At 39.1% G+C, this 26,241-nt stretch overlaps 1 protein-coding gene across 1 annotated transcript in view; it reads right to left on the reverse strand.

Moving 5' to 3' along the window:
- PKHD1 (PKHD1 ciliary IPT domain containing fibrocystin/polyductin) overlaps window positions 1-26,241 on the reverse strand; it is a 487,578-nt gene that overhangs the window by 244,336 nt on the left and 217,001 nt on the right. The window contains exons 42-46 of the mRNA XM_077752866.1: window positions 26,067-26,197; window positions 14,182-14,294; window positions 12,856-12,961; window positions 8,570-8,704; window positions 2,046-2,181 (exon numbers count right to left, since the gene is read on the reverse strand). Coding sequence (XP_077608992.1) covers window positions 2,046-2,181; window positions 8,570-8,704; window positions 12,856-12,961; window positions 14,182-14,294; window positions 26,067-26,197 — 621 coding nt within the window. The remainder of the gene's footprint in view (window positions 1-2,045; window positions 2,182-8,569; window positions 8,705-12,855; window positions 12,962-14,181; window positions 14,295-26,066; window positions 26,198-26,241) is intronic.

A 26,241-nucleotide genomic window follows, 5' to 3' on the forward strand; every position in this document is an offset into this window, starting at 1 on the left:
GAGCCTGATGCGGGGCTTGAACCCACGAACCATGAGATCATGACCTGAGCCGAAGTCAGATGCTTAACCGACTGAGCCACCCAGGTGCCTCATGAGGCTCCTATTTTAAACATTTACCCTCAACACTCAATCAACCATGTGGGCAAATAGTAACGGTAGCACCTTTTTAAGTATTAGCGGTATGGTGACACCTTTTGCAGCGTTTCCCTCACCCTGCCTCCATGTGATTCATCAGTACGGCTGCTAATCCAGCTGCCTCGTCCTTCTAATTCCCATACCCTGGCATTAAAATGTAAAAACTCAGTACACACATCTCAATACATGTGCTACTATATTTTTGTGTTACGTACCTCATAAAATAACACAAAAATGAAAAGAAAAAAGAAAAAGATACAAATAATTAGTGGCCTCAGTGTTTTCAGTCTGCATCCCAGTAGAGTCCATGCAGTGAATTAAGTCATGTATTCAAGACTCAACGATTCTGGGGTGTCTTGGTGACTGTAGTCAGTTAAACGTCTGACTCTTGTTTTCAGCTCAGGTCACGATCTCATGGTTCGTGAGTTCGAGCTCCACATCAGGCTCTGTGCTGACAATTCGAAGCCTCCTTGGGATTCTCTGTCTCCCTCTCTCTCTGCCCCTCGCCCACTTGCTTTCTCTAAAAAATAAACATTTTTTAAAAGACTCCATGATTCTACCTCTTGCCATTTCTGTATTTCATCTAATACCACAACCACCCACAGCTCTACAATTCAGTCCTATTGGAATTTCAATTTTTACATATACTGTTCCTAACTCCTAGAAAGTTTTCTCTGCCTATTCCCCCCTTGTCAATTTCTATTCATCTTTCAAAACTCTGCTCAAGAGCCACCTTTAGGAAAGATCTTGCCTGATCCCTTTCTTGCTCTCTTCACTGACCTTGTTTGGTCCTCTAGGTTGGTACTCATCACACTTACAGTCACTGTAGTGGCTGGCTTAACATTTATTTTTGTACCTAGATCAAGAGCTCCTAGAAGAGAAGAATTATGTATTTTTCATCTTCATATACCCCAGTTCCTTAGACGGAACTGGAATGGACACTTCTTAAGCAACTGAAAGAGATGGCTTAGCCCAGATGATCCAGTGAGAGGAGTTTTGAGGTCATAAGGAGTAGTGTGTTTTCTTTTAGTGTCTTGTGAATGATATGAAACAGTAAAGCTATTAAAAACCTGAAGGATTATAATTTAAAGTGAATGCCATAAGGCATTTTTTTATTCCTATCATTATTTCTACAATTTTAAACTCAGAAGCCACCCAAATAAAAACAGTCTTTGACTCTGTCTATACAGGAAAAAAAAGTAAAGTGGAGACTTGCTGATTATTCATTTAATTAAAAAAACAAACAATTATCTAAATTGGTGATTCAAACCACAAGAGCATATTTACTTGAATTACTTGGTTTGGCTGTTTACAATGATCAAATCAACTAGATTGCTCTCTACTTCTTTTCACCTTGGCCCATGAGTCCTCCAAGGTATTTCTCACCACCTCAGAGATGTGGTTAACAAGTAAACAAGAATTCCTATGGTTCTCTTTGTGTATACAACAAGCCTTGGGCTGTTGAAAACATAAAGTACTGAATTCTGGCTCTTTGCGGAGAGATTCCATATGTTTTAGTTTGTGTCCATATATCAATCCACCCAGCTCCATATATTTAATCAATGAACTGCCTAGTAGGCATCTAGCTGCTGGGTACTAATGATAAACCTCTGAGCATGAGAAACATGGTCCCTGCCTTTATGAAGCTCTGAGTCCAACAGGGACAGAACACCGTAATGATGAAGTATGACAGACGCCAGCACAGGAAAAGAATGGAGAGCTACAAGAGTCACATTGGGAGTACCTGGCCACCTCTGAGATTTCTTTTAGGAGATCAGAGCAGCAGTTTCTACTGATACGATCTTATGACTGAAAGAAATGATGAGTCACAAAGGTGTTGCCGCTACTTATCATATTTGCTTACACACCGGCCTTCTTTACTGTCTGTCTTGTCTCTTCAAACAACTTACCTTGTCCTCGGGAACAGCCAGAACAGGTCCTGATGGACACACAGTCAGTGAGATCAAAATTAACAAAGGTTGTATTAGATATTACCAGCTCCTGTCTCTTGGGAGTTTTGATCCCAGCTGACATACATGGGCTTTCCTGTGATTTAAAAAGAAAAATGGAAAGAAAAAAAAAAAAAAGGAAAAGAATGAGCCACATGAAAATACAATTTGTAATCCATGAATGAAAACAAGAGAATAAAAAGACAAGCTATCGAGTGGGGAAAAATATTTGCAAATCACAAATATGACAAAGTATCACATTAGAATGATTAAAGAAAATACAGTGATGATACCAAGTGCTGATAATTTCCACACTGGCCATAACAACTAAGGAATATAGGTTGGCAGTTTCTTATCAAGTTGAACATATTCTTATCATATGACCTAATGATTCAACTCTTAGGTATTTATTTACCTTTAAGAAATGAAAATTTACATTCGTACAAAAACCTTACACAAGTGATTATAATGGTTCCATTTGTGATCACCAAATCTGGAAACAACTCAAACGTCCTTACATAAAGAGTGGATAACACACTGTGGTACATCTATATAGTGGAATACTACCCAGCAATAATAAGGAATAAAATTCTGCTTCTTGCAATAAGTTATGTAAATCCCAAAGGCATTTTGGAGTGAAAGACGCCAGTCTCAAAGGTTGCACACTATTTGATTCCATTTCAAAAGACAAAACTATAGCGTCAGACAATACTACAGACCCCCGGGGGTTAGACTTGAGGGGAAGATGTGGCTACAAAGATAGAGTCCGTGATAGTTTTTTGGGTTGAACCACCTATTCTATATCTTGATTATGGTGGTGGTGGTAAATGTAATATGGATGTTTAAAATCACAGAATTGTACATCATAAAAAAAATCAGTTTTAGTGTATATTAACATAAAAATAAAAATTAGAAAAATCTGCAAAGAACCAAAAACTGCCTCTAGGATTCTCCACAAAATCTTTTCAACAAACTGTCTAATCAAGTTGTTAGTGTTTCACTGCTACACTTGAAAACAGTTGTATGCATTTCATCCACCATGAAAGACAGTGATAGAAAGAAAGAAAAAAAGTAGCCCAGTGGAGACAAAGCCAGTATAGAAATCAGAAGAACATGTAAACACTATCATTAAGAAACCACAGAGAAATAAGTATATTATAGCCATGAAATAAGAAGCCCAAAAACTGGTTTTTCAGGGGGAAAAAAAACAAAAACAGGAGAGCAGAAATAATCAATTCAATAGAAAAAATTGAGGAAATATCCTTGAAAGCAGAATAAAAAGAATCAGAGAGAAAATTAAGAAAAGTAGAAAAACAATTGAGATCCAATATCCAAATAAAAATAATTTAAATAAAAAAAGAAAAATACGAGGAGAGAATTATCAAAGAAAGTGACAAAAGAAAACTTCTCAGAAGGGAAAGATTTGTTTTCTAAATGGAAAAGTCCCATCCATTCCCTAACACAGTGGCTAAAACATATAGCCACACAAGGTACATCATTGTGAAACTGCATAATACCAGGGACAAGATTCTAAAAACTTTCAAAGCAGAAATACTAAAAGGTTACATATAACAGACCAAGANATGTTTTCTAAATGGAAAAGTCCCATCCATTCCTTAACACAGTGGCTAAAACATATAGCCACACAAGGTTGTGAAACTGCATAATACCAGGGACAAGATTCTAAAAACTTTCAAAGCAGAAATACTAAAAGGTTACATATAACAGACCAAGAATCAGAGTATCTTTTTTTATGTTTATTTATTTTTGAGAGGTGGGAGGGGCAGAGAGAGAGGGAGAAACAGAATCTGAGGCAGCCTCTGACCTGTCAGCACAGAGCCCGATGCCAGGCTCAAACTGAGAAACTACAAGATCATGACCTGACTGAGCCACCCAGGTGCCCCAAGAATCAGAGTGTCTTAAACTAATCAACCTCAGGACTAAAAGCTGGAAATCAATGGAGCACTGCCTTCAAATTGTCAAGGTAAACGAACTCCAACTTGTTATTCCATAACTAAACCTATGAATAAGGGGGTCTTCATTTGTAACTCAAAATATTTGCCTTCCATAGCTCCCACTTAGTTAAAAAAAAAATTTACTATAGGCTACGTTCTAATAAAATGAGCAATTAAATCACAAAGGAGGAAAATGTGAGAATCAGGAGCAAGAACTCCAGTATTAAGGAGACATGCAAGAAAACTCCAAGATGTTCATCAGGAGAAATTTCAGGGTGCATCTGTGAAGCCCCTCTCCCAGATGGCTGGTTCAAGTGTAAACACTTAGTATTGTTGTGTGGCATTATTCGCTAAAACTGAAGGGATCTCCCCTGACTCAGCAATTTTACAATTTGGCATATATTCAACAGAAGTACATGCACATGAACACCAAGAGACTTGTGGAAGAATGTTCATGAAATCATTACTGGTAATAGCTCAAAACTAGAAATAATGAAATGTCCACCAACAGCAACATGTCTTTAAAAAACCATTGTATAGGGGTGCCTGGGTGGCTCCATCAATTGAATATCTCTTAATGTTGGCTCACCTCATGTTCCCAGGGTCATGGGTTCAAGCCTGGTGTGTGCTCTGCGCTGAATGTGCTGGTTGCTTAAGATTCTCTCTCTCTCTCTCTTCTCCCCCCACCCTTTACCCCTCTATCCTACTCTTGCTCTATAAATAAACTGTGGTATAATCACAAAGTGAAATACTACATAACAATTTGAAGTACAAATTATTGAAACATATAAAAACATGAATGAATGTCACAAACATAATGTTGTGCCAAAGAAGCCAGCCACAAAAGAGTTACTACTCTATGATTCCATTTAGAGAAAGATCAAAAACAGATTTCAAATTAACCTATGCCTATAGAAGTCTGTGTAATGGTTCCCCTTTGGTGGGGGAGGGGAGGGAGCTAAGGAATGGGGTTGGGTGGGAGGAGCTGTGAAGGGGCTTCAAAGGAACAAATAATGTTCTATTTCGTGATGTGGGTGGTATGTACATGGCTTTTGCTTTATAGAAGTATACTGAGCTCTTTTGTTGTGATTGGTGCACTTTTCTCTATAAATGTTATGTTCCCATGAAACATTTATTTTAAGAAGTGGAACAGATACTAGAAACAAGTAGCGTCCAAGAAGGGAAGGAAGGAAGAAGTTAAAAGTGTTTAAGGTCCTTGCATTGCTCCGGCAAAGTTTAACGATGCTGTTGTAATTTTTACTTCATTAAGACAAGCAGGGCATGTTGAAAATTTAAGGTCGATAACTAAAAAAAAAAACAAAACGAGTAACTTTCAAACAGGAAAATATAAAAAAAGATACTCTTCAATGCAAGAAAAATCAAGTTTGAAAAGTAGGGGAAAAAAAGAAAGAAAACTGACTGCAAACTGGGAGCACAAAATAAGATGGTAGAAATAAGTGCAGATATATGGGAGACATCAGTGGATGGTAATTGAAACCACCAGAGAAAATGAGATTCTCCCAGGGAGAGCAAGTACGTTGAGAAGAGAAGGGGCCCTACAACAGAACGTAGACAAACAAAACAATGAAAGGTCTAAATTAAGGAAGACAAATCCACAAGTGAAAATAGGAAGTAACCCCAAAGAAACAGGAGGAAGAATGAGGCCGCCCATCAGCATCTGTTTGAAACAGATACATGTTAAAGTATTGTCATGTGTTCAAATTAATTACAGTAACAGTGAGAAAGCAACCATGCTACAGACACTTCCCACAGTCTGGTGACCATAATTTGCATTCAGATCAGGCCATTTTTGAGAAGAAAAGGGGATGCTAATGAAATAGGATGTTAGGACAATTGGCACAAACAAAATACACAGCCAGACTGGGGCACACAGTGATAGGAGACGACATCTCTTGTTCTTACGTACTAAAGCCACCTGCCCTGAACGCTATTCCACCCACCTCCATATAAAGCTAATGTTGAGCGGGAGGCTACCAACATACACACAAATGTGCTTAAAAGACAAAATTCCTTTTAATAGAAAGTCTTTCCTGGAAACGAGTGTTTGTTTAAGGATAGGACTCAGTGGTAATTGCATGCTACCAATTAGGCGTGAGTGGAGGGTCTAAGAATAGATAGGCCACATTTGCCCAAAAACCTAAATTCCTAAAGGAATGGCAGGCACAGAAGACAGAAGCTAAAATCAGAGTTGCACAAGCACAGACAGGTCAGTCCTCCGTTTTCTCTCTCTCTCTTTTTAACAATTGACACAGTTTCATGCGGCAATAGAGAGATTCCCAAATAAATCTGAGCAATACTGCATTACATAAAGATTTCTAGATGGGTTCCTTTTTTGCTTTTTTTTTTTTTTTTTTAACCTTAGAACTTCACAGAGCCCTTAAAGCGTTAATATGCAACGTGAATTTCAGGAGACAGGGGTATGGGAAATAGAATATGTTAAATGTAATTAACCTAAGAATCTTGCTTTTCCCAGACCCCCTCTTGGAAACAGCCTTCCATGAAAAACGCTTCAGGAAACATTGGAGCAGACAATGCTCATTGCCAAAGCTATATTCCATGTGTGGATGGAAGAGTATTTGACTAAGGGTGGGAAGGTACGCTGGTGGTCCCGGCGCCACAGTGCTGGGCATAGATCTGGAGCTGTCATTTGACCTTCCAAATTTTCCATCTCTTTACCTGTAAATTCAGGAGTTCTAACTAGATCAAGTCCTAAGGGATAGTTAGCTCTAAAGCTCCACAGTTTTATGATTTGGTTGCCTAACCAGGATCCAGATCTTTTCTAGAACAGTTTAAAATCCTCTATTCAGGGACTTTTGCCTTGTACTTTGTTTAAAGACTGAGAGACCCTAGGCTGTGTTTCATTCCTGGTGAATCACACCCCAGGAATGAAATTATGTTTTATTCTCTTGTGATAAACACCCTTTTGGCATAATTTGTATCTTAATTTGTATCACTCTCCCCTAAATTATGATGTCTACTTAGTATCAGTTAAGACGTTGTGACATTAATTTACCAGGACAGTGAGTGACTCAGCTTGATGGACGTTGTTTTGGCATTTTCTCTAAGGTTATTTCTGAGGAATTTAAGGGCCTTTGATCTACCAGTACCATAGAATCTAAATCTCAGTTCCATCCTCTCCTGAAAATTCTGCAGTCTAAAAAGAAGATTCATCTCTCAAGGTGGTAATCTTTTCAGAGAAAACGAAAAATGGGCAGGTATTTCCCTCCAGAAAACGGTGCCTCAAAAAGGGTTTAATTAATTGTTTTAATTTTTTAAAATTTATTTCTGAAAGAGAGACAGATAGAAGGAGAGAGGGAGAAAAGGAGAGAGAAGGAGCAGGGGAGAGTCAGAGAGAGAGGGAGACACAAAATCTGAAGCAGGCTCCAGGCTCTGAGCTGTCAGCACAGAGCTTGACGTGGGGCTCGAACTCACAAACCCCAAGATCATGACCTGAGCCGAAGTCGAACGCTTAACTGACTGAGCCATCCAGGTACCTCAAAATAGATTTAATTAAGACTGAGAATTAAACATAGATAAATGAGGTTTAATAAGACAATTATTTTTTTCATCTTAATATTTTTATTTATATCTACGAAATAGCCTCCAAGGGAAGTACAAATGACAATACTTATTTAAATTCCAATTGGTCCAAGCATTCAGGAACAAAGGAGGCAAATGCTCTTTCCTTGGTTTCTTCACTTACTTTACTTGGAAGTACAGTAGGTCTCTTCCATCTATTGTTATGACAATGTGACATGAATATACATGTAGCTCTTTCAAGAAATCTTTTAAGAACTTACGGGGGTCCATTACAAGTATGAAGCCTACTGAGACCAATGGCAACCCTGGATTTATCCTTAAGAGGAAATACTACTTCTAGTTCTGCATCTGGGAAATTTGTTTTGCCTCATCTACATTCTGGGACCCTGGTCATGCAGTGGCAGAGAAGTCATCTATAGTCTGATGTTTATCATGCGAAACTCACACTTAGGCAAGTACTAGGGAATCATCTAAGAAACTCTAGCATACTATGCAAATAAATTCATGTTATCTCCTTTGGTGGGGTTAGGGGATACTCCAGATTAAATAAGGACCCTATGAACAAAATGCTGATATTGAAACTTGGCAAACTACAATACAAAGAGAAAATGTGGAGTTTTACTATTCTGTAATTTTTGTGAAGTTAGAGTAAATTAATCTAAAATTATTAGGTTTATTATTGAACTGCAATGAAAATAATGCTAAATTGCAACCAAGTAAGAACTTGGCAAGCTACTCATGACTTTTATGATTTATATGGACTCCTAACATTAAAACCTTGTGCACATTTGAATTTTATCATAGATATCACAACTGTTACAAATAAAGAGCTCTTCTGACATCTACCAATTAAACCCAAGATTCACTAGAGAATGCTATTAAAATGACATATCCTGGGTCACCAGGGAACTGAGCATGTATAATTCTGTTTTAATGGACATCCTAAAACAACTACCCTAAGACACTTACCTTGTGGGCAAAATGACCAAGTAATAAGCTGTCAGTAACTGAGGTATCTGCATCACTTTCCAAGATGTCAATTCCAAAATCTCTGCATGAATAAACTTGGAAGTTTTTCAGGTGAAGATTGCTACTTCTAAAAATCTATAAAATAATGACATATGTTATGGCAAAGGTCTGAGGCTTGGTTTTTCTTGCAGACTTCCTATAGCTTCTTTAATTATTGATTAAGTATAAATAAGCATGCTATACCACATTTAAACAGCTTTTGTCCATCAATATCTGTATAGACATCCCAAAGCTGCTGTGAGGTCAGCACTAACTAGTCCCCTTTGGTAACATCCCCTCTGTACTTTCATTTCTCCTCATAATAACGGTTACATTAAAAACATCAATGTGAATTCTTCATGTATCTAAAACAAACTTGCAATTGTCAACTCACACAAAATTAATGGAGAAAAACAGAGCATTCAAGAACTCCAGTACTTACTATTTTCTGCAGCATAGTATATGTTAACTATTTACACAAGAAAATTATAAATATGGAATACGTAATTCAGCATGACTACAGACTCAAAATATGCTATGTACATGTATATTTCTGACAAGTGGGGTGAGTGGGCACAAATAGGGATCGAGTATGAACAAAATTAGCTTATTAGGGTTGAAAGAATCTTCCTAGTTTGGAGGACGGAGCTCTTGGTTTTGACCTAGCACTGATATTAACTAACCATATGATCTCAGGCAAGACACTGAACTTTTCCTGGACTGGAGTTCAACTATCATTAAAATCAAGGTTGAGGTCTGGACTAGCACATAACCTAACACAGCATTTCTTTATTTATTAAATAGGGTCATATTTACATTCATATCTTCAAGAGGAATTTTCCTATTAATTAAGACCAAAGTAGCCTTGTTTTATCATAGTATCATGCTTCTACTTGTCAATCTGTCTTTATGCTTGAATTTTCAAGAATCTAGTGGCTTGCATATCCCATTATGTATGTGCCAAAAGCTTTATAAAATGATAGATCTTTGAAGACACAAAGGTTTATTTAAACAAAATAAGCATAAGCTAAACTGTTAACTTGGCAAGAATTGTGACCTAGTTATAGGCATCAGCCCAAGTCCTGGCAAAAAAATTAATATTTATTTAATAATTAATTATATGGTGATTTTAAAAGAAAACCAACACACAGTAGCAAAAACTGTCTTTGTTGTGTGAATACACTTTTCCTAATGTGCTCTCATCTCTCTTTCTCTCTTCTAAAAGAATCATTGTGCATTTATGAGACATGATGAGGAGAGGATATTCTTCTCTCTTATTAAAACACATGTTCATAGATTAGACTGTCTGAATTGGAATCCAGCAATTCTTAGCTGTATTACTTTAGCAAGTGTTTTAAACCCTACTTGGAAAGATTTCAGATTTTCAAAAAAAAAAAAAAAGGCGTATTAACGGTACAGTTTCCTCAAGGTTATTAAGATGATTAAATGAGAAAATATTAATATCAATCTCAAGTAGATATAAATCTATGCTTATACACAACAGAAATTTTACCCAATGGAATCTTCTGTTCAAGCATCTTTATACATGACCCTATGTCAAATGACCAAAATATAGTCAGATATGTGTAATAATGAAAGTTTGTGAAATTTAAACACAATGTATTTTTATTGGATGCAGAAGGCATTTGTCATTGTTAAAATTTCCAGAGACATCATTGTTAGTATTGATTCCTCACCACCTACTCCTGTTTACTAACAATGGTAAGAATAAGAGCTGTTACTATGAATCCACGCATATCCAGGCATCCTTATTGGCACCTATTTAACTCTCAAAACAAATTTAACCTTTAGGTACAATTACTCTTTCCACTTTACAAAGAAAAATAATGGGATTTGCCCAACATCACACAGGTAGGACTTGGCTACTTTCACCGAACATAATGTTACCAGAGTTCACTCATGTTGTAGCATATATCAGTATTTCATTTCTTTTTTTCTGGCTAATATTCCATTGTATATATACACACATTGATATACCACACTATATTTACTCATTTGTCCAATGGTGAATATTTGGATTGTTTCCACCTTTTGGCTATTATGAATAATGCTGCTATAGGCATTTGGGTATAGTTTCTCTGTGGATCTATGTTTCATATCTCGTACATATCTAGGAGTAGAGTTGATAGATCCTATGCTACCTTTATGTGGAACCATTTGAGGAACTGCCAGACTGTTTTCTGAAGCTTGTAAACCATTTTAAATTCTCGCCAACAGTGTGTGAAGGTTCCAATGTCTCCACATCTTCATGAACACTTGTTATCATTCTGGTTCTAGCCATCCCAGTGGGTGGGAAGTGCTATCTCATTGTGGTTTTGACTTGCATTTCTCTAATAACTAATTATTTGAACATCTTTTTATATGCTTTTGGCCATATGTGTATCTTCTTTGGAGAATTGTCCTTTCAGATTTTTTTATTATTTTTTAATTGGGTTGTCTTTTTATTGTTGAGTTGTAGGAGTTCTTTATATATTCTAGATACAATTCCCTTACCAGATATATCATTTGCAAATATCATCTCCCATTGTATAGGTTGCGCTTTCACTTTCTTGATGAGGTCCTTTGAAACACTAAAATAGTTAATTTTGATAAAGTCCAATTTATCCATTTTTATTTTGTTGCTTGTTCTTTTGGTGTCATACCTAAGAATCTTTAACTAAATCCAAGGTCATAAAGATTTACTCCTTTGTTTTGTTCCAAGACTTTTTTTTTTTTTGTACTTTTTGTTCTAACGTTCAGGGTTTTGATCCATTGAGTCAATTTTTGTAAATAGTATGAGATAAGGATCCAACTTCATTCTTTTGAGTGTGGCTACCCAGGTGCTCCAGCATCATTTGTTGAGAAGACTATTATTTCCCACACTGAATGGACTTGGCATCCTTGTCAAAAATCATTGGGTGTATTTATTTCTGGACTCTTAACTCTATTCCACTGATCTATATTTCTCTTTGTGCCCATACCGCCCTTTCTTGATTATTATTGCCCTAAAGTAATTTTTTAAATAACAAAGTGTAAATCTCTCTTATTCTTTTGCAGGACTGTTTTGGTGGGAATCACTTTTTAATTTCCCTAACATGTTGATTTTACTTTACTCTCCTCATAAAAGTGAAGTTCCAAAAGCTTTCCCATTGTTTGAACTTTTTAATTAATTAAATTTGAGTGTACAACAGTTTCATTTTTAAGGATCTGGATTTTCTTTCATGGAGAAAGGGATGAATTGTTTCTCTGTAAGAGAGTACTCAATCAATGTTTCTACTGGGCTTGTCACCACTATACTCATAATGTTTATTGGAAACAAAGTACTGTGTAAAGTTAAATAAGAACAAAACACTAAACACAGTTGGGATTCTTCCTGTTAGCTACCTTAATTATATATTTTTGGGCTCTCCCCATCCACAGTGGTCTTCCTCTTGTTGGAGATGTGAAATAAATGTCTAACTTTCTTAATGTAACTTAATTATATGTTTTTATTCTACTTCCTAAATGCCCTGTAAACATATTTCTTCATCTACGTATCTTAGACTACAGATTGCTAAGTGGCAGAGATCAAGTGTATGTAATTTTCTCTGTGTAGCACCATATAGTGACCCTGGCTAATTTTACATGTTGCTTTTAAGAGTGAGCATCCAAAGCTTCCTTATAAGACATCACTGTGGTAATTAAAAGTGAATGATTGAATGCAAACTTTTTCCATTTTGAAGAAAATAGAAGAATATGTGGCTCACTGATAAAGTTAAGAATGGCACCTTGAACTGGAATTTTTGTGTTCCAGAGATGAACAGCATTTTTTTAAAGACTGAAGCATGCATTATTCAGGATTTTTAAGGTACCAAAGCACAACATTTGGGGTCAAATTCTGCACCTGGATGTGCTACTAACTGTGTGACCTTTGACAAATCCTTTCACTTTTTGAGCCTTAATTTTTTATCTCTACATAGGCATGGGAGGGGGGAAATGGATGGCCTCTATGATCTCCCCTGCTTGTAAATTTCTATGATTTTACTGTTCTTTATTAGTGCTGCCGAAAAGTCACCGTAGAGGAAATGACTTGACCCTGGTTTATGGAATAGGAATTGTTCATTCAACAACTTTTCCACACATCTGTTTGCCCCATAAAACTATGATAGTATTGCAATGGCTCCCGTACCATCCCCATTTAAATAGAGATGCATAGTAAATCATCACAAGAAAACAACAAATGACAATAAAAACCTAACACAGCTTACCTGGGCACCACCTGCACTTCCCCACACTGTGAAGTTTTGGAACAGGGTGGGGCCCTTGCCACTGTCCCAAGGTGGCTGAAACTGAGGATATACAAAGAGACCAAACCTCAAAAGCAAAACAAAGTAAAAATCAGCCACTTGGTATGTTTCAAATGTCCCACTTTTTCACATTGGAAGATATAAAATGAAGGTAATGAGTATGGAGAGTGGAGACGAGGCTCTTGACCCCTTGTCCTGTCCAGCTTTGCCCATTCCTCAGCCTTTCCTCTCTGTTTCCTTCCACGACCTGCTCTTGAATCTCAGCAGATGCAGATTGCCACCATCCTAGTCTGTTCTCCCGGTCTCTCTCAAGGTTCACTCCTTCCTAGGAGTCTGGATACCTGTGCTTTGTCCATCAGAACATGATAGAAAGTGAATACCAGCACCCTTCTCCCTCCAACTTTTGTTCTCTCCTTGAAATGTCCTTCCTTCACAGTGCTCTGGGTACCTTCTTTGCTCACACTACAGGGCCTCTGAAAGCTTCTTGGTAAAACTTCATAATCTTCATGCTAAACTCAAGGCATATGTGCTAATCCCAGCTTTAGCTGGCACTTCAACATGGCACGGCAATTGTTCTTAATTTTTATTCCACTCTTCTACCACCGTCCATCATAGCAGTATTCCCATACCATTATCATCATAATTCTTCATAGCTATCAATTCTGGTGTTCCTACTACATTCCAGGTGTTCTTTGATGTACATTATGAGCCATCTCTAAAGACCACATCAAACTTTTGGTATAGACCCAAAATTTTACAAATGAGGGGTCTGACTCTTCAACAATAACAACAATGAAACCAGTTTTCTAGGAGCAAAGTCAAAAATCGAATTAGGGCCTGACTCTGAAGTCTGCTTTTTCCCCATGTTTCCACCATACTTCCCAGCTATTGCTCTTAGCAGATGACCTTACCTCCATATACCGAAGACACAGTACTTGAATAAGTCCCCTTCCACCTAACAGAGAACATATCACAGCCAAGGAGCCTCTTCCCAAAGGAAGCATCCCTGCTTCCTGGTTGCTCCTAATCTCTTGGAACTTTAATTGCTCTAATGAATTCTCCTCTGGACACAAAAGATGCACCTTTTCCTGCTCCCTCTCAACTGACTTCCCTGTCACTTTCCTTCCCTTCAACACCAAACGTTTATGATTCCAAATGCTTACACAGGCACATCATCACATCTTACATGATTCCTCCAGATTACACCCTCTCTGAGAGTGTTGTACAAAAAAAATGTTCAATCATTAGCCTTACACCCAAATTATAGATGAATTTCCCCAAGGTTACCTTGTACAAGAATGTGCAGTGTTCTGACTGAAGGAGAGAAGTGGAGCTTGTGATGTCTGGCTGGTCACAAGATGAAAAAAGTAGCCCAAACCAGCAACATACACCCTGTTTCCCTACAGAAATTAAGGATGGTTAAATAGTGGTTATTCCAGACACAATGCAGTTGCCCGAAAGACTCTTCTATGTGTGTATTTTGCCTTTTTATTTACTTTCTGTTGAAGTATACTGATCCATATACTGATCCTTTCATGGATTCATCTACTCTTCACATGTCACCATCTTCCCCCACCCTGACTCACCCCAGGGATTGGAAATACTCTCATTTTTCTTCCTCCACGCAGCTCAGCTAGACTGTAATTTGCCAATTTTAATACGTGGTATCTCATGTTAAAGTGTTCTCATAAGTTTCCATAGTGAGAACTTACTTTGTCATCAATCCAAGCCCTCCTCTTTGGTGTACGAAACAGTATATAGGGGCAAAGGCATACCTTAAGGCCAAGTCTATGCAAACCATCCTTTACCAATCCTTTGAACAAATCAAAGATTTGGCCATGGGCTGAAGGCCAGTGATTGTACTAGCTATGCCTTAGTTCTGAGACATGGTGTCTGAGCTCAAATACATCTTGAATATCCTCAATGTACTCTTCTCCTGATTAGATTATTTTAATCACCTTAATACTTCTTTATAGGATTTCCTATATAAATAATTTGATGTATGTTATATGTTCATGTAAACTTAAATTCTCCATTAGACCATATGAGTTTTGAGCTATAATTCTGATCAAACTGAACACAATGGATTATCTTTACAAACTCGATAAGGTGCCTGCAATATAATCATCACTGTGTAATATAATTTAAGAGGGAGTAGAAAACTAACTCCAGAAAGAATCTATTATTGTACCAGAAGTCTTTTCATTGGCCAACCCAATGTTCACAAAAATGGTTACTTTATTTCCAACATTTTATTTATTTTATTATATTTTTTTAGAGACAGAGAAAACACACATTCAAGCAAGCATACAAGCAAGGGAGAGGGGCAGAGGGAGAAAGGCTGAGACAGAGACAGAGACAGAGACAGAGAGAGAGAGAGAGTCAGTCTTCAGCAGGTTCCATGCTCAGCTTAGGGCCTGACATGGGGCTTGATCCAAGGACTCAGGGATCATGACCTGAGCCAAAATCAAGAGTCAGAGGCTCAACTGATGTAGCCACCCAGGCACCCTTGTTTCCAACATTTTAAAATCAGGAGACTTGATATAAATATAAAAATTCAGACTTTCGGTTTAACAATATTGAGCCCAAATTCCTGTGGGGTATCCATGGACCAGCTAGATGGACCTGCCTTCTTGGATTATGGCTATTCTGTCCTAGACTCTATCCTTTCTGCTTCACTTATTTATGATACTAGTCCAGCCTCTATGGGTATCTGAATTTGCAACACCTAACGTCAGGCAGTAACGTAAATGGTATGATGACTGTTGTATGTTTCAGGAGGAGGGAAAAAAGGCCAATGGACCAAGCTGTTGGAATACTTCCTATGCAGTTGTGTGCACCTTTTCTCTCTCAGCCTGAGAAGCAAGTCTGAGGCTAAGATGCTCATGTACACCTAGAGAATAGAAGTCAAAAACAGGCTCCTCAGCCACCCTCAGGCCTACGGGGACAAAGGGAGCTCCAGAGGTTTCCACACAGTTCATCCCTGATCACTTGTGGGTGTGGCATGGCCCAGCTGTATGACAATAAGAAAGCTGGAGGGTCCCTTCTGTGAGAAACTCATTTCCTGGGAGCACATGTTACGGGATGAAGACAGCTCTTCTTGAACACTGGCATCATGTCATAGAAGAAAGAATGTAAAGCAAAAGGGATTGTGATGCTGTGCAACCCAATAAGGCATTAAATGTCGTTTGATAAAATACACCAGTGCCACAGTTACTCTACACTGTCCTATGAATGTCTTGTTAAAACAGTTCTTAAACTTTAGCGTGCATGCAAGATAGAGTAACCTTTAGCAAATGAAAACACAGAAGCCCAGCAAGATTTCTATTTCAGATTAAAAACACTATTTTTAATATAATTATATCTCAAATATTGTATGGGATATACTTTGCTAAAAATTTATTAGTTATATTTCTAAGATTGAAATTTACCCACGTATGCTGTATTTTGTCTGGAAGTCCTAACCTGGGGTATATGAAATACAGATTTCTAGGCCCCACCACTAGATATTCTGACTTAGCAGGTGCTGATGGCTATGGTGAAGGGTGGGAAGACAGTACTCTGCACTTTTGAGCACCACAGGTGTTTCCAATATAGGTGATCTTTTAAGCCCATTCTTAGAACTACTTCTCTGGAGGTGACTGAGATACTAACAGTGTACTCTTTAGTCATCAGGGCTCCAGGAGATGTTCAAAGAGAAGACAGACACCGGAAAGAATTCACTTCCTGGTGATTGCCATGAGCTGCCTTGGGAGCCCAGGGTCCATGGAAGCCCTGGTTGAAAACTGGAGGATGGAGAATTAGGCAATCAGGGTGGGAATCTGTTACCAGATCCCCACAAAAAGATTATCTAACTCAGTGCAAGTTATACTTACGTTGAAATTTTCTTTTCCATGGAAATAATTATCTTTTTTTTTTTTTAACTCAGAGCCAAATGTGATAACAATACTCATGGTCAAGATTTCTAAGGAAGATGCTATTGCCCATGTACCAGATTTTAATCTCCTTTACTTTTGCAACAATTCTGAATTATGTATTGTTATTACAATTTCACAGACAGACAGATTGAATCTTGGAGATGTTGAGTAACTTCCTCAAAGTCACAGAGCTAATAACTCAGAGCAAACTCAATTCATGTCCAAACCTGGAAGTGTCAGAGATAGTAGGCTAAAGTAGAGAAATGAAGGCAACGCTCAGAATCAGGATGCCAAACAATAGGGCACAAGTGAAGATTTACAAATGTAAACAGAAGGATGCAATGCAATGCAAAGCCATGTCACCAGGTCAAGGGCAGAAGTAGAAAGAAGGTCATAAACCTTTCCAATAGTGGATAAAACATACTGAGCAACATTCTTTGTAGAAGTCAATGTATCATGGACATTCGAGTGAGAGAAATTCTAGAGAGAAATTAACTGACCAAGTAAACCAGCTCCTTGAAATATGCATCTGTGGTCCTCAGAAAAGAGTAAGCTAACCATTCAGATACCAGGTAAAACCTGGTGGACAAGACTGAAGTACAGTTTGATATTGCTACATGAATATAGGCTTCCTCAAAATTGGACAGCATTTTTCAGTTCAGATTTAACTAAAGAATTGTTCTGTTCACACCAAAATTCCAGACAGTATAAAATCCTTTCCATTCCCATCAAATGGAAAAATGGCATGCTGAGCTCAGAAGGCACAGAGAGACACATGGGTGAGGATTTAAGCTAATCCCCACTAGTCGGCAGGAAAAGACATTTTGAAGAGTATGTTTAAGGAAGATGAGGGGTCTGAAAATCCAGCATTAAGGGATTGAGCATTATCAAGGCGTAGACATAAAGTTAATGAGGACTGACATAGGTTTTTGAACAACAGAAGAAAACATTGACATTTTAGTAGATTCCTATGACTCATCACCCATACTTAACACCTAGTGCTCATCCCAACAAGTGCCCTCCTCAATCCCTATCACTTATCTGCCCCCCCACCCCCAATCATCTACCTCCATCAACCCTCAGTTTGTTTTCTGTCTCTTATGGTTTGCCTCCCTGTTTGTAACTTATTTTTCCTTCCCTTCCCCTCTGGTCTTCTGTTAAGTTTCTCAAATTCCACATGTAAGTGAAAACCTAGGATAACAGTCTTTTTGTGACTGACTTATTTCATACTCTCCAGTTCCATCCAGATTATTGCATATGGCAAGATTGTGTTCTTTTTCATTGCAAAATAGTATTCCATTGTGTGTGTGTATATGTGTGTGTGTTTGTATATATAATATATATCACATCTTCTTTATCCATTCATCAGTTAATAGACATTTGGGCTCTTTCCATCATTTGGCCGTTGTTGATAGCACTGCTATAAACATTGGGGTAACATGTGCTCCTATGAATCAGCACTCCTGTATCTTTTGGATAAATTCCTAGTGGTGCTATTGCTGGGTCGTAGGGTAATTCTATTTTAATTTTTTGAGGAACTGCCATGATGTTTTCCAGAGTGGCTGCACCAGTTTGCATTCCCACCAACAGTGCAAGAGGGTCTCCCTTTCTCCGCATCCTTACCAATATCTGTTGTTGCCTGAATTGTTAATTTTAGCCACTCTGACAGGTGTGAGGTAATATCTCAGTGTAGTTTTAATTTGTATTTCCCTAATGATGAGTGATGTTGAGCATCTTTTCATGTGTCTATTAGCCATCTCATGTCTTCTTTGGGAAAGTGTCTATTCATGTCTTCTGCCCATTTCTTCACTGGATTTTTTGTTTTTTGGGTGTTGAGTTTGGCAACTTCTTCATAGATTTTTGATACTAACCCTTTATCTCGTGTGTCATTTGTAAATATCTTCTCCCGCTGTAGACACTGTATGTTAGCTAACTTGACAATAAATTTTAAAAAGAAAAATAAAAGACTGAGATTGTCAGCAATGTCTACTGAACACTAATGCATGTCTTGATGAATATGGACATTAGGACAGGACAAAAAAACAGGGTTGGAACTGAAGGAGGAAGTTCTGGCTGCTCAGGGACAGAGCTCTCTGTCACAGCCTTTCATATGGCTCAAGGAGTTTTACTCCATTCTGAGTAAAGGAAGACCAACAGTAGAGACTCCAAAGACCCTCTTTTACTTGTAGCTGTTCTCTACCTTTAGGTTGAGTAAACTCATTTCAGTCCATAGCTTCAGTCATTCTAGACTAATACTTTAATAACTTCGATTTCTAAATGAAAGGAGTTTAGGTATTATTACAGGTAGCTCTCTGGACCTCAGTAGCCCATTGGCGGTCATTAGATAGCAGTACTCCCTACAGAAGGGGACTTGTCCTGTCTGGGCATGCCACATGTTCCGCTAGGAAAACACACACACACACACACACACACACACACACACACACAACCAAGTAAAGTTAATATGGAAGAAAAACCTTCCATAATTGTCTTAAAACCAGCAATACTCAACTTCTGCCTCATTTGAGAAGAGGAACCAATCCCACAACGCAACACCCTAGCGCCTGGAGGTCTTCTGCCTCTAGGGGAAGTATAAGTGAGACCAGAGTTAACAGAGACAGAAAGCCTGGCCAGTAGGCACCAGCAAGGACCTGACTGAGGAGCCAAAACAGACTGACACAACCACAGTGCTGTTTCCTTAACTTTAGCTTGTTATTCCACTGTGTGCCTGAAGGCTCTCTCATCCTGGGTATTTGTAATTAGCCAGCCGTTCCTCATTTTTCACTCAGTTACAGAATGTTTTCTTTCTTTGTGGACTGGCAGACCCTTTTCTCCTGTACTTCATTATTTAGGATTCTGAGCATTTCTCCAATTTCCTGAGGCCATTTAAAATTCTAATCATGTGTCTCACCTACCACATGGAACTCGGCACAAGTGACTTTTGGACATCATGCAATATGAATTTGAATTACTCTTCAAGATGGTAACATGACTTCAGGAAATCTGGGCCTTCCCTAAGACTCCAATCATCGTGGGGTGCCATAGTCCTGAGCAGTGGACCAGGAATGATGCTGTGCAGAGCACAGACTCTCACAACAAAGAATAGCACCCAAGGGGTGTCTGGATGGCTCAGTCAGTTAAGCATCCAACTCTTGATTTCATAGGATCAAGACCCACATCACGCTCTGTGCTGACAACACGGCGTCTTCTTGGGATTCTCTCTCTACCTATCTCTCTGCCCCTCCCCGATTACCCCCCCTCTCTTTCTCTCAAAACAAGCAAACAAACTTTAGAAAAAGAATTCTAGCACCCAAAATACTAATACTATCATGACTGAGAAAGCTGATCTAGACTGGCACTAGGTGTTATTGAAATAACCTACTCTCCAGTAGCCCATCTCTAAATTCTGATGGAAAGACGAACATTCTATCTTTTTAAGCATTCAAATCTGGCATTAGGCATTTCCAAAAAGAACACTTAATAGCATCAAATCCAGCTATCTCCATTCTTTCCTCATGCTAGAAAACAGGACATGTGCTCACGATTCTCAGCTTCAGAAAGAACCACTATGGCTGGGCTGGCAAATACAAGTGCTCAATATGTCTCTTCAGCCCTCATAGAAACACAAGGAAGTAACGTGGCTACCGATTCTGTTATGATTATGCAATTGGAACCTTCCTGCGAGAAGTACTTGTGAAGTTCTACCTTCCACACAGCCTGTACAGTGGGCTACATCTTTGTCACATGTGTGAGCCATGGCAAAGTCCATGAGTATATAAGCACTAAGAATTAGGGAATGGGAGCTTCTTAAATCCCCACCTTTTCTGCAAGAATATAAACAACGACAAAGGTACATCTCACTTGGACGTACACCTCTATATCATTACCAATGAAATGCTCATTCATTACCAAGACCCTCCTAGGAGGAAAAAGATTCAAATATTTCAAGAATATATTCATTCCAAGGACTACATTCATATTCATCACCTTTGCCAGACAGGTGCTCAGAGAGCATGTATTTTGAGTAAATGAATAGATTTGTAGAATCACCTGCCCTACTGTCATTAGCATTTATGGAACATCTGGGTGAACATATATAAATATAAATGCTTTCCAAGCGCATTTTTAGGTGGGCAGAATATTGTAACTTTGGTCTTCTGTTAGCTAGTAAGACTCACTTTTCTCATAAAAGAAGCACTTGAACAGTCAGATCACATTACTTCCCAGCCCTTTTCACTCTCCATTCCAATTGGGTATGCTACAAATGATTCATGAGGAAAAACCACATATTTATGCAGGCAGCCGGCGGCTTGTGGGGAAGGGTTTAAGGCAAGCAGGGAATTTTGTGTGGAAATCAATTCTTTGCGGAAGTCAATGTATTATGGACATTCAAGCAAGAGAAATTCCAGAGAGAAATTAACTGCCCAAGTAAGCCAGCTCCTTGAGGTGTGCATCTATAATCACTAGGAAAAAAAAAAGTGAGTTAACCCTTCAGGCAGCTCTTAAATATACATTAGCTATTGAGTGGGGAGAGCTGGAGAACTGAAAATTGGCCTTTAAACACAGAATTCCTTACAAAATTGATTCACAAACCAGAACAAATTCCCCTCAAATTAAATGGATGTTTCCAAAGGGCTTGTCTCCAGGGTTTTTCCACGGACTATCCTAAACAGGAGTCTGGTCATGGGAAATTTCCAGTGCCTACATAAACATGGGATACTCTAAAGCTCTGGAGGTGAACAGTCCCTTGCTATTTGAGAGCAAAGACTTTCCAGCCTGAGGCTGACATAGGTTATGTCTACTGAAAAGATGGAGCGATGGAGCCTCTGGATAGATAGCAAGAAATCACCATAAATGGAGTCACAGACTCAGATGCTAGAGGGTCAAGGGAAGATACCCCAGAAATAGAATGCTCTAAAGGCCACAGGTGAAGCACTGAAGGACCACCACCCATCCGTTCTTGAAAAGCATGGGAAAGGCCTAGTAAGGAGGATTCAGAGGCATACCACAAGGGTCTCAGATACTCAAGCAGCAATAGCATGCTTAAATAGCCTATCACTAGCAAGAAGACACAAAGCTCAGGTTTTGCTTCGCAAAGAGATTGTCCTGGGCTTGGCTCAGCGGCAGCCTGGGCCGGGAGGCAGGCAGAGCACTTCAGCTCTGGAAGCTAAAAAGAAATAGCACACTTGAAATCCCCTCGTCCCGTGCAGGGTTGAGGATGAGTGAACTGTCGAATTGGCTGACTAGAAGCCAAGGTGAATTCCACGCGCTGTGGCAGAACATTTGGTCCTCAGCTCTGGGTAAGGGAAAATTGGGAATAATATGTAACCATAAGTCACTGCAGACATTTAAGGACCAACTGTTTCTTCCCTGCCTGCCCACCAGGCCAGAGATTTCAAGGTCAGACTCCTGTATATGAGAGGAAGAGTTTAGGCTATCAGAATTGGTCATCCAGCCACTCAGAGTAAGCCACCTCCTTCAAGTCCAAATAAGGGCTTTAGTTTAGTTAACAGTTTGCCCCAATGTCAACTTCCTGGTTGACATTGCTGTGGTGATGGTTGATACGGTGACAGTAATACCCATTTCTGGATACTGCCACGGCGATGGTTGATACGGTGACGGCCATACCCATTTCTGGATACCACTATGGCGATGGTTGATACGGTGACGACCATGTTTATGATATCACTAGGAGAAGCTGGGGAAGGGCCCATAGGAACTCTTGGTTATGTTTTTGCACTTCTTCTAAATCTAAAATTATTTCAGAATTGAACGCTTTTTAAAAAATCCCAATGAATCACACAAATACAATTACTTTTAAAAAATATTTTGCCAGGAGCACCGGGGTGACTCAGCTGGTTAAACATCTGACTTTTGATTTTGGCTCAGGTCATGACATCATTCTTCAGGAGCTTGAGCCCTGCATCAGGCTGTCAGCGCAGAGCCTGCTTGGGATTCTCTCTCTCTTCCTCTCTCTCTGCCCCTCTCCCACTTGCACATGCATGTTCTCTTTCTCTCTTTCTCTTTCACACAATGAATAAACTTTTAAAAAGTATATATCTTTGCCAAACTGCAAGAAACTTAAAAACAAAGTAGGAGGAAAGGAAACAAAAACTAAGCACACACAAGACTCAACTACCATCCCTTTAGGGGCAGTTAGGCTATTAACTACTCACATAGCAGGACACAGAAGCCACTACCTAGGAAACAGTTCCTCAGAGGACAGGAATGTCTCTCCCCTGAATACCAGAACAACCCTAGAAGATAGCAGGTTTTTCTAGCACATCTCTTCCTGTTCCACATATTACACACACACTCTCTCTCTCTAATTATTATTATTGTGGCTTCTTTGGCATCCCTTTGGTATTAAGGCCTATTTCTAAAATATATTTTTTCAAAGTTCTCTGTGTACCATCCACATAAGATACACTTAATAAACATGAACTTAGTGCTTGCTCAGTGACTAAAAATGGCCTTCATTGGCCATAAGGGTCAAGAGGAGTTCATAATGTTTTTTGTTTTGCCACATGCACCCAGTTATCACCTGTGTCTTTAGAGATGATGTACTCTAGACAACAGAATATGAAAGAGTCAGCAAAGCAGAACACCAGTTAGCATGCAGCTAAGAAACTGGAGGGTACGATGCCAGATTTAGCACTGAGAGATAAGTCCCACAGGATTTAAATGCTGCCCAGACTAAACATCTTATTTTTCAGTCATCAAGATTTGTGGTATCTTGGAATCTACTATTTACTTTTCTCTTTCCTCCCTCCATTCTTCAAGTATGGAGTTATACTTAACATTCATTCATTATATCTAATTAATTTTTGCTGAACAACTAGTATGTTTCAGACACTGTGATGGGGTCTAAAAGCTGATAGGTAATGAAAGGAGAACTACAGGGGCACCTGGGTGGCTCAGTCAGTTAAGCATCCGACTTCGGCTCAGGTCATGATCTCAGAGTCCGTGGGTTTGAGCCCCTCTTAAGGGCTCTGTGCTGACAGCTCAGAGCCTGGAGCCTGCTTCAGATTCTGTGTCTCCCTGTCTCTCTGCCCCTGCCCCGCTCACACTCTGTCTTTCTCTTTCAAAATAAAATAAAGACATAAAGAGAATTTTAAAAAAGAAAAAAGAGAACTACAGATTTTTAAGGTATCAAAGATGAAAACGTCAGGAATATATCAAAGGAATAGGTTTAATCAATCTGCGCTACAAGCTTAAACTAAAACCTCATTCTCAAAACATATACATTGTATTTTTTTTTTAATTCTGTAAAGTAGATAGAAGAGGAGGCAAGAAATGAAAAGAAATAGAAAGCACCTAATGGGAAACAAACAGCTTGCTTTGGACTGTTTTCTCATTGCTGACTGGGTACTCTTCACAGGTCTGCAAAAGCCCAGGTGATGCATCAGCTTTTTAGATGGCCCTCTTGTACTCTGCACACATAGGCGGTACAACTATTCCACCAGACAAGTGTCCAGGACACCACCATGGTACACTGTGCCAACTGGTGAAGCAAGGGAAAACGGGCAGCACCCCTGGCTTTAATGCAGGACCTAGACATGCTCCAGCCCCACACAGGAAGACCAAGTAGACAACGTTCCTCTAGGTATTTCAAAGCAGCCGAGTTATGCTGTCTGACAAAGTGCACAAAAACAGAGCTCTTTGGGCCCCAAAGCTGCCGGTATAACTGCACAACAAGCCTCATGATCGCCGACAAGTTAAATGCTGCTCTTGTTCTGGGTCTAGAGTTTGGTTTCCTTCCATTGAAGCAGTTCTGCCTCCTTTCCTTAGCAGCCTATTAGCTGTCCCTATTAGGCACCTAAAATGGTGTGTAAGTGCTGTGCTTGGAATAAACATAATTAAGAGTCTGGGGGGAGGTTGAGGAGATAACCATGACTTTTACTGGGGGTTATTCAGCTGAAAGTAATTAAAAACAGATGATGGGGGGAGAGGGAGAGAGAGGGAGGGGGAGAGGGAGGGAGGTTGGTTGGTTGGTTCACTGTCTGGGTTCCCCAGAAATCATGACACAATAGATGTTCCGATGAGTGTCCTAGAAGACTGAGGCCCTTAACCCTTCGGGAGATGATCCATAGGATAGAATCTTTAAAAGATTCTCTATCTTTATAAGAATACTAGGGGCGCCTAGTGGCTCAGCCGGGTAAGCAGCCAACTCTCGATTTTGGCTCAGGTTATGATCTCAGAGTCCGTGAGTTTGAGCCCTGTGTCAGATTGTGCGCTGGCACTGAGAAGCCTGCTTGGGATCCTGTCTCCCTCTCTGCCCCTAACCTGTTCATTTTCTCTCTCTCTCTCTCCCTCCCTCCCTCCTTCTCTCTCTCTCAAAATAAATAAACTTTTTAAAAAATTTAAGAAAGGAAAAACTAAATAGCCTTTCCCCTACTCTGACGTAATTCTTCATTCACAGATCTATGGTTAAACTATACTCTAAAAAATAAATTTCTTAAAGTGTTTAGGGAGAAATTTGCCAATATAAAGTAACATTAAGTTGTACAAAATAATAGGATAAAAAAGGTCATCAGAGTAAGCTTTATTTGTCTTGGAATCTGACATGATCTCATATACCTCATGACTTTGCTGACCCTCAGTTCTGAATACTCTTAAAGGGCAACAATATATGGGGCACCTGGGTGGCTCATTTGGTTAAGCATCTGACTATTGATGTTGGCTCAGGTCGTGATCTCACTGTTCATGGGATTGAGTCCCATGTTGGGCTCTGTGCTGACAGCATGGAAACTGATTTGGACTCTCTTTCTTTCTGTCTTCCTCTCTCTGCCCCTCCTCTGCTCATGCTCCCTTGCACGCGCGTGCTCTCTCCCTCTCAAAATAAAGAAACATTCAAAAGGGCAACAATATGACCACATTAATATAGCAAGATAACGAAGACTTAATAAGTAATTATTATTGGAATTGAGACAAAAATCAGCAACCACAGCAGACAGCTCAGGAAGATACTGTAGTTTGTATTAATCGAAATGATGAGAAAATAACCAATATCTACTTTGTTTTACCACCTGCAGATATTGCTTCAAAGAGTGTTCACAGGAATTTGGAGATAAATGATTATGTTTATTCGAAAGCACCTGTTTAACATTAAAATTATAAAGTTGTTTCTTGATACCAGTGTGCAACAAGTAAGCACTTTATATCATTCTACTGCCACTGTCACTCCAAATAACTTTTGGGGTGAATTCTATGGCTTCTCAGCTCTGACCTTCCTAGGAGAACTACGGATCTTACCTCTACAACATTGGTGGGATTGCGGATATAGATGCCAGATGGGGTCAACATTTCAGGACTGGAGAGTCCCTCGGTGCCAGAAACACTGATGATCACATTGTTTCTTATTACATTTCCCTGTCCTGGCCAGCCTAATTTAAGAAAAGACAAATCAAACCCAGGGGAGTCACAAACA

This window comes from Crocuta crocuta, unplaced genomic scaffold (genome assembly GCF_008692635.1).
Source record: "Crocuta crocuta isolate KB4526 unplaced genomic scaffold, BGI_CrCroc_1.0 scaffold291, whole genome shotgun sequence".
Lineage (NCBI taxonomy): Eukaryota > Metazoa > Chordata > Mammalia > Carnivora > Hyaenidae > Crocuta > Crocuta crocuta.